The sequence below is a fragment of the Castor canadensis genome, chromosome 18, assembly GCF_047511655.1.
Source record: "Castor canadensis chromosome 18, mCasCan1.hap1v2, whole genome shotgun sequence".
Taxonomy (NCBI): domain Eukaryota; kingdom Metazoa; phylum Chordata; class Mammalia; order Rodentia; family Castoridae; genus Castor; species Castor canadensis.
Window position 1 is genome coordinate 39,064,976 of NC_133403.1, and position 13,552 is coordinate 39,078,527.

General features: G+C 55.6%; 1 protein-coding gene across 2 annotated transcripts in view; it reads right to left on the reverse strand.

Annotated features, from left to right (window-relative positions):
- Cux2 (cut like homeobox 2) overlaps nucleotides 1-12,676 on the reverse strand; it is a 225,202-nt gene extending 212,526 nt beyond the window's left edge. For both annotated transcript variants that reach the window (XM_020177920.2, XM_074060941.1), the window contains exon 1: nucleotides 12,514-12,676. In XM_020177920.2, the coding sequence (XP_020033509.2) occupies nucleotides 12,514-12,576 (63 nt within the window). In that variant the 5' untranslated portion in view covers nucleotides 12,577-12,676. The remainder of the gene's footprint in view (nucleotides 1-12,513) is intronic.
- Between the last annotated feature and the right edge of the window lie 876 nt (nucleotides 12,677-13,552).

Here is a 13,552-nt window from a genome sequence, read left to right on the forward strand (position 1 = left end):
GGATGGGTACAGATGGATGGTGAGCAGATATATGAATGAACAGATGACAGAATACTGGATGGGTAGTAGGTGGTGGGTGGTGTGGTGGACAGATGGTAGGGGGTGATCACTCAGCCCCTGTGAGACACCCAGGCCCTGCAAGACATCCCACACATAGGTGCTCATGGTTTGGACAAACTGGAGGTAGAAAAGCTTCTCATTAATCTGTACTCCAGCCTCTACACCCTGACCCCAGCTCCCTCCTGCCCCACAGCATCACAGCACACGGGAGCAGGACACAGCCTGGGTCCTGAGAGCCAAAGCATGTCATCTTCCCATGGGCTTCCTAACAAGGGGTGCTGGGGAACACACTAGAACCAGGCCTAAGTGACTGCAGGCAAAGTCCTTCCCAGATCCCAGCCCTGGCACCAGCTGCCCACCTGCCACCAAAGACCTTCAAATCCACACCAGTGGCCATGGGCGCTGGGAAGCCAACCATCTGCTCCCCTCCCAAGGAGACACACTTTCACCTGCTGGGGGCATTAGCCTGTCCCCATGGTGACTTCTCAGACCCCAACACGGGTCTCAATGCACCAGTGTGCCCAAAGACTTCCCACCACCAAGACCCTTCCCTAGGTGGAGATCACAACATCTGGTGTGTCACAGAAGCTCAGTTACCTATTCTCCAATGTCCCCAACCTCCCTTCAGCCTTCCTGACCAGGCTGAACTCAGGGGGACCCAAACATCAACTGGATCCAGTCCTCCCTTGCTTCCTGCACCTGACGCCCTGCCCTGGTCTATGAGGGCCTGGGCCGAGGGGGACCTTCTTCCTACTCTACCCACCCCCTACCCTCTCTTCCATATGAAATACATAGATGGACAGATGAATGGACAAATGGACAGACGAATGGAGGGAGGAGGATGAATGGAGAGAGGAAGGAAGGGATGTGGGGAGGAAGAGATGATGGAGACAGGAAGCAAGGGAGCGAGGGAAGGAGGAAGTGAGGGTGGATGAATGGAGGGAGAGATGGATGGATGGAAGAAGGAATGGAGGGAGGGAGGGAGGGAGAGATGGATGGACAAATGAGTGGATGGGTGGCACTTTGCCCTCTTGTCACTCAACTCTCACAACCTAAAGGTCACCTGCTCAGGTGGCCTGCACAGCCACCTTGAATACTCAGGTGCCCTCTATCTGGACGGCAGCTCAGGCCACCTTCTCCACTCTTTGCACTTTTGCAACTACACCTTCATTCGTGTAGCTTGCTCCACAGCACGTACTTGGAAAACACTTGCCATTTACTGAGGGGACGTTGGACCCACAGCAAAGACCCCAGCCAGACTGTCTAGGTTCTAGTCCTAGGTGCCCTTGGGCAAGTGAATGCCCTCCCTAGACCTCAGTTTCTCATCTGCACAATGGGGTGACACTGGTGCTCACCCAGGAGGTATAAGGATTAAATGAAAGAATGGGTACACCCCCAGCTCCAGGGGGTGTCTGAGGCCCAGGACCATTCCCTTCCCTGTCTTTGCTCTAAACCAGGTCCCAGAAGGAAATGATGCTGTGACAGAAAGGGGCTCTGAAGCCAAGGATGCCGTGCCATGTAGCAGGGGTGGTGTGGCAAGGGTGGAGGGCTGGAGTTGGCTGTTAAGAAAATCTAAAAAAAAACTTTTTTAATAAAGCCTACAAGTCTATCTCCTTCCTTCTTTATCAACGACACGATTTATTGACCGGGGAGGCCATATTGACTAAATAAATCTTGATAATGACCCTGGCACCAATCAATACCTGCTTATTATCAGCCCAGGCCGAGAATTCCATCTTGTGGAACGTGGCCCAGCGATGGGCGCCAAGCGGCTCGACTCAGCACCTGAGGGCAGCAGGATGAGTCCAGGTGGACAGGAACATTCTGGGATGTCCACAAATGCCCTCGCCCGCTGCCCAACCTGGGGCCCAATTCACCCACAGGAGTTGACATCTTTAAAAAGAAAATAAGGGGGGACGTGAGCATGGTGGCTGTGGCTAGGGGGCCCCCGGGAGGGCCAGGAGTGCAGCCTTGGCCCTGGGACAGCACCGTGCCCACTAGTGTGTCAGGAGCAGGCCCATGGGGAGGTGACAGCCCTGGTGCAGGGCTGGAGTCCATGCTGCAGTCTGCTGGCAGCATGGCCTAGGACTGCGCTGTCCAGACCTTGGTTTGCTATAAGATGGGCACAGCAATTGTGTCCCTTCCCAGAGTGTGAGCATCAGCGGGGATCGGCCAGAGTCCTGCAACTCAGGCTGGCAGGCAGGAAAAGCGCCAGGACAGGAAACTGGGACCTGTGCAGGCCTCCAGGAGTGGCCTCTCACCTGTCCACACGGCTGCGGCCGCTGGCTCACAGTGAGCTGGGATGAGGACCCAGGCACTTGCCAAGGAAGGGCTGGTTTGGAGTCCTGTATTGAGGGAGAAGGGTGGCAGGCACCCATGAAGGCCTGGCTGCACTCATCTGGCACCACGCAGCCCATAAAGGACACCTCCGAGCTGACCAGAGGCCCACCAGGAGAGTGACAGCAGCACTGACAGTCCCCATAGAGGTCCTGACACTAGGGAAGCAGCGTGTCCTGCCGTGTGCTAAAGGCTTCAGTGTCTAGTCTCAGTGGGTCCTAACCCCGATCTGTAAGGACCACTATAGGCTTAGAGAGATCAAGGGGCTGCCCGAGGCCTCGGCCAATGTCAGGGTGACAGTGTCCGCCCAGCTCACACCACGTGCTTCCTTCTCCCAGGGCAACTGAACCTGGGCACGAGCGGCCCTCACACCTCACAGCCACTGTTTAGGAGAGGCTTACCATGGGCCCAGAAAAACTGAGGTCTGAGCGCTTCCTCAGCCACAGAAGGGAGTTGGGTGGGGGAGTCCTGGTCTCCCTCCTCCCTGATTATAAATGTGGGCCTGGAGAAAGTTGGGAGGGAAAGTATCTCACTATCACCAGACCCCCACCCCACTGAGCTGAGCATGTGGCCGTGAAGCAGGCATGGGTCAGGAAGGTTGGGAAATGTGGCCCGGCTGTCCTGTGTCTCCCACAACCCTGCCTTGAATGCTCTGTGATAAGAGGCCACCAAACCACTGCTAATGGCTCGCAGATGCTGGCAATTAATTAATGGAAGTATTAATTAGGATTGGAGCCACAACCCCAGCTGGAATTGGGGTCACCAGTTTCTACAGCGAGAATAAACGAACTGAAGATAAACCATGGCTCACCACTGGCCGGGGCCAAGTGACTTTCAAGAGCCAGTTGGGAGACGAAGCAACTGAGGGGCAGGAGGAGAAGGCCCCCAGGACTGCCCCCCAAGGTGGAGTCCAGGGACATCTGCTCTATCTCACCACTCCTGTGGCATTCAGCCACTTCATCGTGCAAATATTTACTGAGCACTTATTATGCCCTGGTGTCCCGGGGGAGAGAGGCAGGGAGCAAACTAAGTAAAGTTACATATGACTAGGTTCACGTGCATCAGATGAAGTCAGGGTGCAGGAGATGCTGAGGAAAGGAGCTGTGGAGATGTCAGATAGAGGAGAGACAGTAAGTGCAAAGGCCTGGGGGCTGGAGTGAGCTTGGTGTATTTGAGGAACAAGTGAGGAAGCCAGAGTGGCTTGAATAAAGAGGGGGACAGTGGCAGGAGACAAAAGGGAGAGATATTGGTGGAAGAACCTAATTCCAGGGCCTATGAGCTCATGAACAGGCCACAGCAAGAGGTGATGCCAGCAGTGGCAGCCTCGACATCCAAGGCGTTATAACAGGGACCTCACCTGGGCATTTCCCAGGCACTGGGAAATCTTTCCTATGGGAGTGTGCGGGCCTCTGAGCAGCAGACAGAGGTGCATATGTGGCAAAGAAATGTGTCAAGGTCAAGCAAGTCCCTGAGGGGGAGGCAGGGAGGCAGCGAGAAAAGAGGGAAAGAGGACTAGGTAGTTGGAGGAAGCTCCAAGATTCCTGGAAGCTGGCACATGAGCCCTGCTGTCCCAGGGACAGGTCTGCCTGGAGGCCCCGAGCACTGGGTCCCCAGGCGGGCCGGCTAAGGACTGGGGCTTCAGGCAGGACACCACTGGGCCACTCCTGCTCCCTAGGTCAGTTCTGAAGGATGCGTTCTCAAGGCCACCACTGGGAGGCCCGTTACCGCACCTATCTTCCACAGAGGCGAAATCACTTGCCCAAGGACACAGAGCAGGAAGGGGCTGGGTGGGGTCATGGACAGAGACTGGAGGTGGGGAAAGGTATTTCTGATGGATCAGGAAGTGGGCTTAGCAGAAAACAAAACTGACACCCAAAGTTTTTTTGGAGTCTGATAGTTTACTAAGTGCCATCAAGAGCGGGTTTCTGGCAGCAATGTACACACTACCTGATTTTATCCCCCAGTTGACAGATGGCAAAGTGAAGATGGGGGGCCTCATTGTGGTCACAGTTGGTCTGCCCACCTCAGGCCTTTGCACACGGTGTTCCCTCTCCTGGAATGCTTTTCCTGGACCTCACCCCGGACATCTGCTGCAGAGCCACTCCTCCCAGGAAACCAGACTCAAGGGCTCCCTTGCCCTTCTGTCTCAGAAGTTATCCCAAAGTCTGACTGCAAACCTGATGTCCAACAGCACATGTCCACTTTCCCCACTGTCCGTGGGCTTAGTGAGAGCGGGCATCTGGCCAGCTCTGTCCATTGTGACACCCGACATCCAACTGTCATTGTTTCATTTGTGTTACTTATTATATATGATACTATTTATATAATCATTATTGTCGGTGTGATTTAATGATACAATGATAATAGTTTATTAATATTGATGATGGATATGATGTAATGATAATTACTAATTACATAAATAATAGCAGACAGTGGTGAGTACACATTCCCCGTGTTAAGATAATAGCACTTATTAGTAATCTTTTTTGGGGGGGCAGTATTGGGATTTGAACTCAGGGCCTCACACTTGCTAGGGAGGTGCTCTACCACTTGAGCCACTCCGCCAGCCTTCAGTCTTACCATTACATATGTGGCTTCCAGACACAGAGCACTGATCTCACACCAGGCTCACCACCATCCTTAAGGAGGTGACTCCTGCTATGATCCCCATTTTACGTGCGAGAAAACTGAGGCTCAGAAAGGGGAAGTGACTCAGCCCAAGCCACACAGCTGGGACAGGACAGGGCTGCAACTCTGGAGTCCATACTAACCGATGGTGTGGTAGGAAGGGTCACAGCCCACACTGAACTCATGCAGACTCCCGGAACCCCAGGTCCTCACAGCAAGGATCTGGGCTGGTGGCCCCAGCAGCTCGGCCTCTGAGTGACTACCTACTTCAGGAGGCCTGTCCCTGCCTGGGTGGCCCCAGTGACCACATCCAAAGACCCGCTGGACCAGGCTATCCACAGGAACAGCCCGAGTCTGGCGGCTGGTTGGTGAGGGGGGTTGACTATAGCTCAGGCTGGAGAGGAACATTGATTTGTTTCTGTCTTTCTTTCTTTCTAATGACAAATGTGCCTCCGGGAAGTGCAGTCTTGTTTGGCTGAACTGAAAGACAGCAGAGCCTGGGGGTGGGGAGGGGTCCAAGCAGGCAGCCCAGGCTTACTTTGGGGGTGACTGAGCTACTGGGGAGAAGCAGAGACAGGGAGCTCTGTAACCCCAAACCATCCCCCTTCACAGCACTAGGAGCCTTTTGTTTTTTCCTGGAAACACAGCCACTTCTGATACTCAGGAGACAGCCAGTGACCTTGACAACCAGTGACCTTGACCCCCTCTTGATCCCCTGCCACCCCAGAGCCTTTGCACTGGCTGTTCCCTTTCCCTGGAATACCCTTTCCAGGTCTCACCAGCATTCAGTGGGACTTGCTGTGTGGCAAAGCTCCAGATCTGTCTGTAAGGGGCACTGGACATCTGGATTGCTTAGGTAAAATCTCCCATCTCTGACATGCTGACAACTTTCACAGAACTGATCTTAAACACTGCGATAATCCACACAGACACATCTATGGGCCAGACACGGCTCAGGTCGGCAGCCTCTGCAGTCAAAGCTCCAAAAACACAAGACATTGTATACAATGTCAGTGCTACATTAACAGAGGAACCCTTGGGAGGGAAGAGAGAAGGGGAAACTTGCCCAGAAACCTCAAGCAGCCTTCAGGGCAGCAAGTCCCAGCTGCAGCTGTGCTTGGCTGGCTGGCACCTCGCTAAAACCATCAAGGGGAAGGAAGGACTTAGAAAGCACTCACTGGGTGCCCCACACTGGCTAACCATAGCCATGTTCAATGTGGTTCAATCTTCCTGAACAACTAAGAGGTGGAGACTATTACCAGTCCCATTTATAAAGAAAGAGAGTAAGGCAAAGAGAGGTTAAGTGACTTCACCCAAGGTCACACAGCTGGCAGGTGTGATGGAGACAGGATTGAAAGCCAGGCAGGTCCCCTCACTGCCTGGGCATTTGTGCTTCCCTTGCAGGGAAGGGGTAAAGCTTTTGGAACTGAGCTTTATTCACCACAACTGAAAAGTGAAAACTGCACACATGACACAGCCTATATGGCAGCCATCACACAGGCTAGGAGACCAGGGAGCAACAATGGTCCTCAGATCAACTCCATGGCCCTCTGCTTATTTTTATAAATAAAGCTTTATTAGCACACAGCACACAGCTTATTTTTATAAATAAAGCTTTATTAGCACAAAGCTTTATTCACTCTGATTGACTAGGACTGCACTCAACCGACACAGTCTTTTGCTTGCCTCAGAGATCAGAAAGCCCACAAAGCCTAAAGACATTATCATCCAAGGCCTCACAGCAGAAAGGTACCAAGTCAGATGGCAAACCAACACTGCCTAGAAGGTCTAGAGATACCACACCCCAGAAGGTTCTGAGGTCAAAACACTTGAGGGTAGGGGGACCTGTGGTGTCTTTAGAGATGAGGACACGAATTTGCATATTGAAGGGGAAAGCACTGTGGCAATCTTTACCCTTCTTTAGGCTGAGAAGTCCTGCCATGTGAGACTGAACAAAATAAAGGGGACATGGGGGCAGAGGGAACAGCAAGTGCAAGGGCCCTGAGGTGGGAAGGTGCATCATAACTGCAGCAGAGTGAGGGGCCGGGGAGAGAGCAGGGGATACACCAGAAGAAAGGAATTAGGATTTTTAACAGAAGCCATGGTAGAACTACAAAACCCTGTAAACCATGTGTCAAGGGCGTAAGGAGGCTTAGAAAGCAAGGAACTCCATTCTAATAATTTCTTATATCAAAAAAACCCCACAATTGCAGCCAGGCTCACACCTGTAATCTTAACTACTTGGAAGGCTGAGATCAGAAGGACTGCAGTTCGAGGCCAGCCAGAGCAAACAGTTCACAAGACCCCATCTTCAAAATAACCAAAGCAAAATGGACTGGAGGTGTGGCTCAAGCAATACAGCACCTGCTTTGCAAGTGTAAAGCCCTGAGTTCAAACCCTAGTCACACACACACACACACACAAAAAAAAACCACCACAATTGCTTCAAAGGCAAAGGGCCCCTCACCATCACCACCACCAACCACGTGGGGTGGGTTGGGCCCACATGGTCATCAGCATCCTTCATCTTTACTGTAGCAGACGCCAGGCACAGGAAGGCTGGGATGCCGAAGTTGTAAATAAACACCAGTTTCTCCACCCTGAGAGAAAGGCCACACAGACCCTACAGCCTAAGGCCAGGACACCAGGCAGGCTGGCCACACCTCGCCCCCTTCTCGTGCTCTGCCTGTGCCAGGCTGGGGATCAGGAGGATGGTCCGCAAGCAGCTGAAAGTTCAGGCCTGGCAGGGAGCAGCTTGGAAAACCACAGTTTCTGGGCAACCTGATCTGCCCGCCATCAACCAGGCCCAAATTTAGCACCAGCCAAGGTGCTCGCGTGTGAAATCCCATCTGCAGGAAGAAAGGTTACCGCTGCAGAATGTCAAGTTCGAAGATAGAATCCTCTCTTTAACAGGCAAGTTTAAAAAAGAAGAAGAAAGAAAAGGGGAGTTAAAAAAAAAAAAAGCCCATCAGAAATTAGAAACACAGCTCCTTCTGGTGACAACAGCCCTGACCATTGGTTAACAACCCTGGAACACTGAAGTGCTGGTCTGGACTTTCTCCATCTTCCACAGCAGGCTTGGGTACCAATAAAAAAAATATCAAGACCCCTCCCAACAGCAAAAGTGGTGTGCGTTGAGGCACTGTGTGTCTTCCAAGGGGAAGCCCAGCTTTGGGAAGCAATTTCAGACGAGCTGAGGAAGCAGAATTGAGGGATACCCAGAAAAGACTGCTGTGATCCTTAAATATAAGTTCAACACCTGTTTCTAGCTCCTTCTGCAGAAAAGGCCCCCAAGCTGGGGTCCTCAGGAACTAGACAGAACGGTCACTTATGGGCTGGACTTGTCAGTGTGTCCAGAGGTCTGGCCAATGCTTTGGTCTTATTCCCAGAGAGATGCCCCTCCTCTGTCCCCTCCGATCCTCCTCCAAGGTCCTCACCTCCTATCCACCCAGCTCCTGGCCCCGAGCCAGGAGCCACGAGCCACACAGAGCGCTTTCTACTCGGCTCCCCACCCGCAGCTACTGCATTACAACGAAGTTTCCAAAGTTAGGATCCCGCCAACAAGGCTGATAGCTTATTTACTGCTGTCATCTATAGAAAGAGGAATTTTGACACACTGTTAAATGATAGCACATTTAGATAAGTCAAGCTGTCAGAGGCTCTAATGGATGTCTAAACTCTCGGTGGCTGATATGTAAAATTTATGCACTTCAGAATATCATAAGGTTATAATATTTTAATCACATCCACGCTCTTTTCTAAACTTTGAGCAGGGAAAAACATTCCATCAAGCTCCGTTTTACGGAGCTCTTACATTAAGAGACCGTGTCACCCCAAATGTTTCGGAAACTCTTAGGAAAGTTGGGCCTCTCTCTTGCTTGTCCTCTGGTTTTTACTGACACCTCCAGCAGAATCTCCCTTTTCCTGCCCAATGCTACCATGTGGGCTGGAAACACAGGCGCAAATTTGGGCTGGGTACCTCACCTAGGCTCTTGTTAGCTTAAGGAACCTCTTGGAGGGGGGGGGGCGGGGAAGAGGGTCCTGAGGCACTAAACCCTCAGTCCCTCCAAAAAAGAAAAAGGCCAAGGAAAGCAGAAAAAGAACAAGTATTCATAAAAGGCACAAATCTGGTTACCAGGATGATACACAGAAAAGCCATAAAAAATACTGCATTAGTAATGTTCACCATAAAGCAATCCTATAACTAAATGAAATATGCCCAGCATTATCTCTGGGTGGAATTTTATTTCGTCTCCTGAGCTGCTAGAATGGAGAGAGAGAGAAAGAAGAGAAGAAGGGGGGAGGCAGGATCTGGACTGCAGAGTGGGAAACCCAGGTGGGAGCACCTGGAGTGCCAGCCTCAAGTCCCTAAGGTTGTTGACTGACTTCCACCCCATGGGAGCCAGCCCTGAAGGGCTCAGAGTCTGCAGAAGGGAATGACTGAGCCACTTTCATATTTGAAAAATGTGCACTTCCGGAGAGCTGCACGCTGGACTGGCACAAGGTCACCTTTCTTGCCCACGGTGCGGTGGTGTCAGCAAACTGGTCCAGCCCAGGGACTAGGAGCACCTTTACTGCATAGGCCACTATAATTCTCAGCAACCAGGCTTACAAGAAACCATCCAACTCTAAAGTCATGAGCCAGGGCTGCGGGGCAGGCAGGCAGGCAGGCCGGAGGGTCCCAGGCTCTCCTCTTGGTCTGCACAGGGCCAGGCTGGGGACCTGCGTCTCCTACCCGCAGAAGTTTTCCTCCCCTAGAAGAGGAGCTCTGAGAGGGAGATGGCAGACGAAGGCAAGTGTGGCGGAGGAGTCATTAGCATTAGGTACCAGAGCAGATACAAGCGCCACTGCTGAGGTCCATCGCCCGGTTCCAACAAAAACATACTGGGAGAATCCAGGGCTGTGCTGGTGGGCAGAGAACGAGGACAACAGGGACTACGGAAAGCTTCCTGAGGGGGGTGGGGAGCCGGCAGATGTGCGCTGCCGGCCTAAACGTCTGCACGCCACGGCTGCCACATTCATTTCCCAGTGCTCTGTGAGTGTCTTTCCAACTCCCTGGGGGACACCCCCGCCACTTAATATCGATGTAAATGAGCTCCCCCTCCCGGGGAGCCTTTGCGTTTTGTGCCAGAAACAAGGCCATTGTCTTAACGAGCACCCCCTGCATCCCTCCCCTGTCCGGGGACGGGTCTTGGTGTCCTCTGCCCCATCACCTGCATGGGGCCTCCCCTCCTTCCTCCCTAGCTCAAATCTGCCTTTCCATCTCGGCCTCTTCTAAAACCCTAACAAAGGGTTCCCAGACCCGAGGGAGTCCGGCTGGAATCAGCACTGGGGTGACCTCAACAGCTCCACAAAACAGCCCTGAGCAAAGAAGAAAAAGAGGGAGCTTCCAGCCCCTCTCCACCCCAGCTCTGGAATCAGACCCCTGGGAGCCACACCCACCCCTGCGCACCCGGCCCCCACGCCTCTCCCCCGCTGCTGGCAGCCCTAGCTCCCCGGATTGAAAACGAGTTATCTAGTGAACACTGTGTTAACTGACATTCCGACCGAGCGGGAGCAAATACCAGTGCTGTAAATCTCACGGCGGAAATTTTCTCCAGCCCAGAATAACAATAGGACCCTGCGAAGGGCTTTCGCCAGCGCTTCTGGTTCCTCTCCTCTCGTCTGCCACGTTCTTGTCATTCCTTATGCTACAGAACATCAATCATAAATAAAGACGCTGTCCCCCAGCCGTGCCCGGGTCTCATTTACAAACATTAGCAGGGAATACGATTACCATTGGCCTTCGTGCCAAGCCCAAGGTGGCTGCCCAACACTCACTCTCTCTCTCTCTCTCTCTCTCTCTCTCTCTCTCTCTCTCTCTCTCTCTCTCTCTCTCTCCCCCCTTCACCCCACAGCCCCTACTCTTCCAGAAAGGCCACTTTAGCGTCATTTAAAACGGCAAGCACTGCTCAGAGCCCTGCCCATCTCAGCCGGCCACCAAACTGTGTAGCCTCAACTGGAGCGAGGACCTGGAATTGCAGTTATTAATTGCATGCCTGAGTGCTCCGATTTTCTCTCCAGCTCAATGGCTTTGGGGGAGGAGTGGAGTCCGGAGTGGGGGGGTTAGGAAGGAGAGGGGCTGGGAAGCAGCCAGGAGGAGCGGCTGCGAGAACCACTTATCAAAAGAAACTTAAGGAGAGGTCTGCAGACGAATTAAAAAAAAAAAAAGTGGGTCCCTTTTTATCTCGACTGATGCTCTCACGTCGTGGGCGAATGTCACGGCCAAAGCAGGATGCTCTAGTCTCCCGGTTATCCGCACCATTTCCCCGCCCCTTACTCTCAACAGCACTGGCTGACTGCAGGTCTTGGGGTGCTGGCCAGGGGCGTCCTGGACACCCCCGGGGGAGGGGGAAAGCCAGAGGCTAAAGCTGTCTCCAGTGTGGTCTGCCCTGTGCTTCCACCCTCCAGCCCCGGCTCGCCGACGGTGGGCAGAAAACACCCCCAAATCTGGGGGGAGACATCGCGCCTCCCAGGAAAGGGGACTGGACAGAAAGTGCTGGGGTCTAGCTGGGAGTCGTCGCCCCAACGAAGGAGAAGGAACCAGAAGAAAAAGAGAGTAGGGGGGAGGAGATTAGATTGGGGCGGCGGGAGAAGCTGGGGCGGCCCGGAGCGAGGGAATCTCCCATTGAAAAGTTCCCAAGGGCCCGAGAGCCAGGAGTCACCTGCTCGGCGCCGCTGCCGGCTCGCCCGGGCCGCGGAGGCTGGAGCGCAAACTTGCGCGCCCGGGCCCCCTCTCCGCGTCTGCCTACATCTGCACTTGGGGAAGGGGCAAGGAGGGAGCAAGAAGCAAAGACGAACCCCGAGAGCCCGGACGGGCGGTCCGGCGGCGGCGGGCCCCGGGAGGCGGCGCGTCCAGGCTGCGCAGCCAGGCGGGCGGCGGTGGTGGCGGCGGAGGTGCCGGCGGGTGGCGGGGCGCGGAGCCGCCTCCTCGCCAACCCCGGCCGCCTCCTCCTTCTCTCCTCCTCCTCCTGCTCCAGCCGCCAGCTCGCTCTCTCGCTCTCTCGCTCCCTCCCTCCCTCCCTCCCTCGCCGAGCCCCAGCCGGGCGCGGACAGGCACGCGGCGGGCGCGCTCCGCGGCCTCCCCAGGCTCCGCGAAGTTGGGAGGCGCGCAAAGTGCGGCGCGCAGGGGAGGGCGCGGGGGTCTCGGCCGCAGCCCCCCGACCCGACCCGGCCCGGCCCCCCGCCCGCTCTCCGGCCGCCGGCTCGCTAGCGCTTCTCCATGGTCGCGGCGGCTAATCAATGACTGAACCGAACAAAGAGCAGCGACGAGATCAATTCCTAATACCTATCGATGGGCAGCGGGCAGCCGAGCCCGGCGAGCCCCGGCGGCCGCCGCCCGCCGCCCCGGACCACCCGCCCGCCCGCCCGCCAGCCCGGGGACCTCCCCGGTGCGCCCGGGGCGCGCCCGGCTCCCCAGGGCCGCGCGCCGCCGCTGCCCGCACTAACCTGGAGTCGCCGTAGATCAAATCGCTTCCAATATTGAAACATCGATCCCACATTGGCGGCCATCTTGGGGGCTATTCGAGACGCGCACACAAGAGTTTGGCTTTTCTCAATGGCTGCACTCAATATCCGGGCTGGACTCCCCCCAGCCCCGGGGCCGCCGCCGGCCGCCCGGGCCCTGCGCGCCGCCGCCCGGGGTCCCTCCCGGCGCCCCCGGCCTCCTGCCACCCGCTGCCCCTCGGCGCCGCCGCGCCGCCGTCGCCGCCGGGCCCCGGAGCCGTGCGCCCCCCCGACCCCCGGAGGGCGCGGGCGGAGCGCGCCGGGCGGGGAGCTCGGCGCCCGCCCGGGGGAGGCGGCCGGGGCCGGGGTGGGAGGGGAGGCGAGGGGGGGAGGCCGCCTCTCCGAGAGGCGCCGGCGCCGCCGCTGCCCTGCCTGCAGCCGGCTCCCGGCCCGCGGAGCGCTCGCTGCATCTCCCCCCCAAGTCCGGGGTCGGTGTGGCGCGCGATTGCACTTGACTTTGGCTTTTTGCAAACTTATCAATACTGACGTAACGTGCTAATCAATGCGAAGGGAAGTTTGGGAGGGGGGGCTGCGGAAGGGGGCACAGGCGTGCGGGGCGCCTGCCCCCTCCCCGCACCTGCCCCCTCCCCGCACCTGCCTGCCCCCGCTCCCAGCGATGCATACTTAAAAAAAAAAAGTTAATAGTTTGCAATATATTTTTTTTTTCCTTTGCAATGGGAGCACAGACAATTCGGGCCTCCGGCTGCTGCCGCTCCTCCGCCTGTTGGGCTCGGGGTCCGAGGGTCGCAGCCTGCACTTGGGGCTGCATAGACGCTCCGACCGGCCGGCGGGTGGGGACCGCCGGGGGGCGCCACTGAGTCGTGGGAAATATCACCTAGGCGCGCGCTCTGCGCTCCATTAGATGCTGTTATTATTGGAGGGGTGGTCGTGCCATAGCTTGACTGGGGTGGGGGGACACTTCAGGTCCTTTACAATAGGAATTGGTATCATTATTGGGGGAGGGGGACCTAACTGCAAGTCC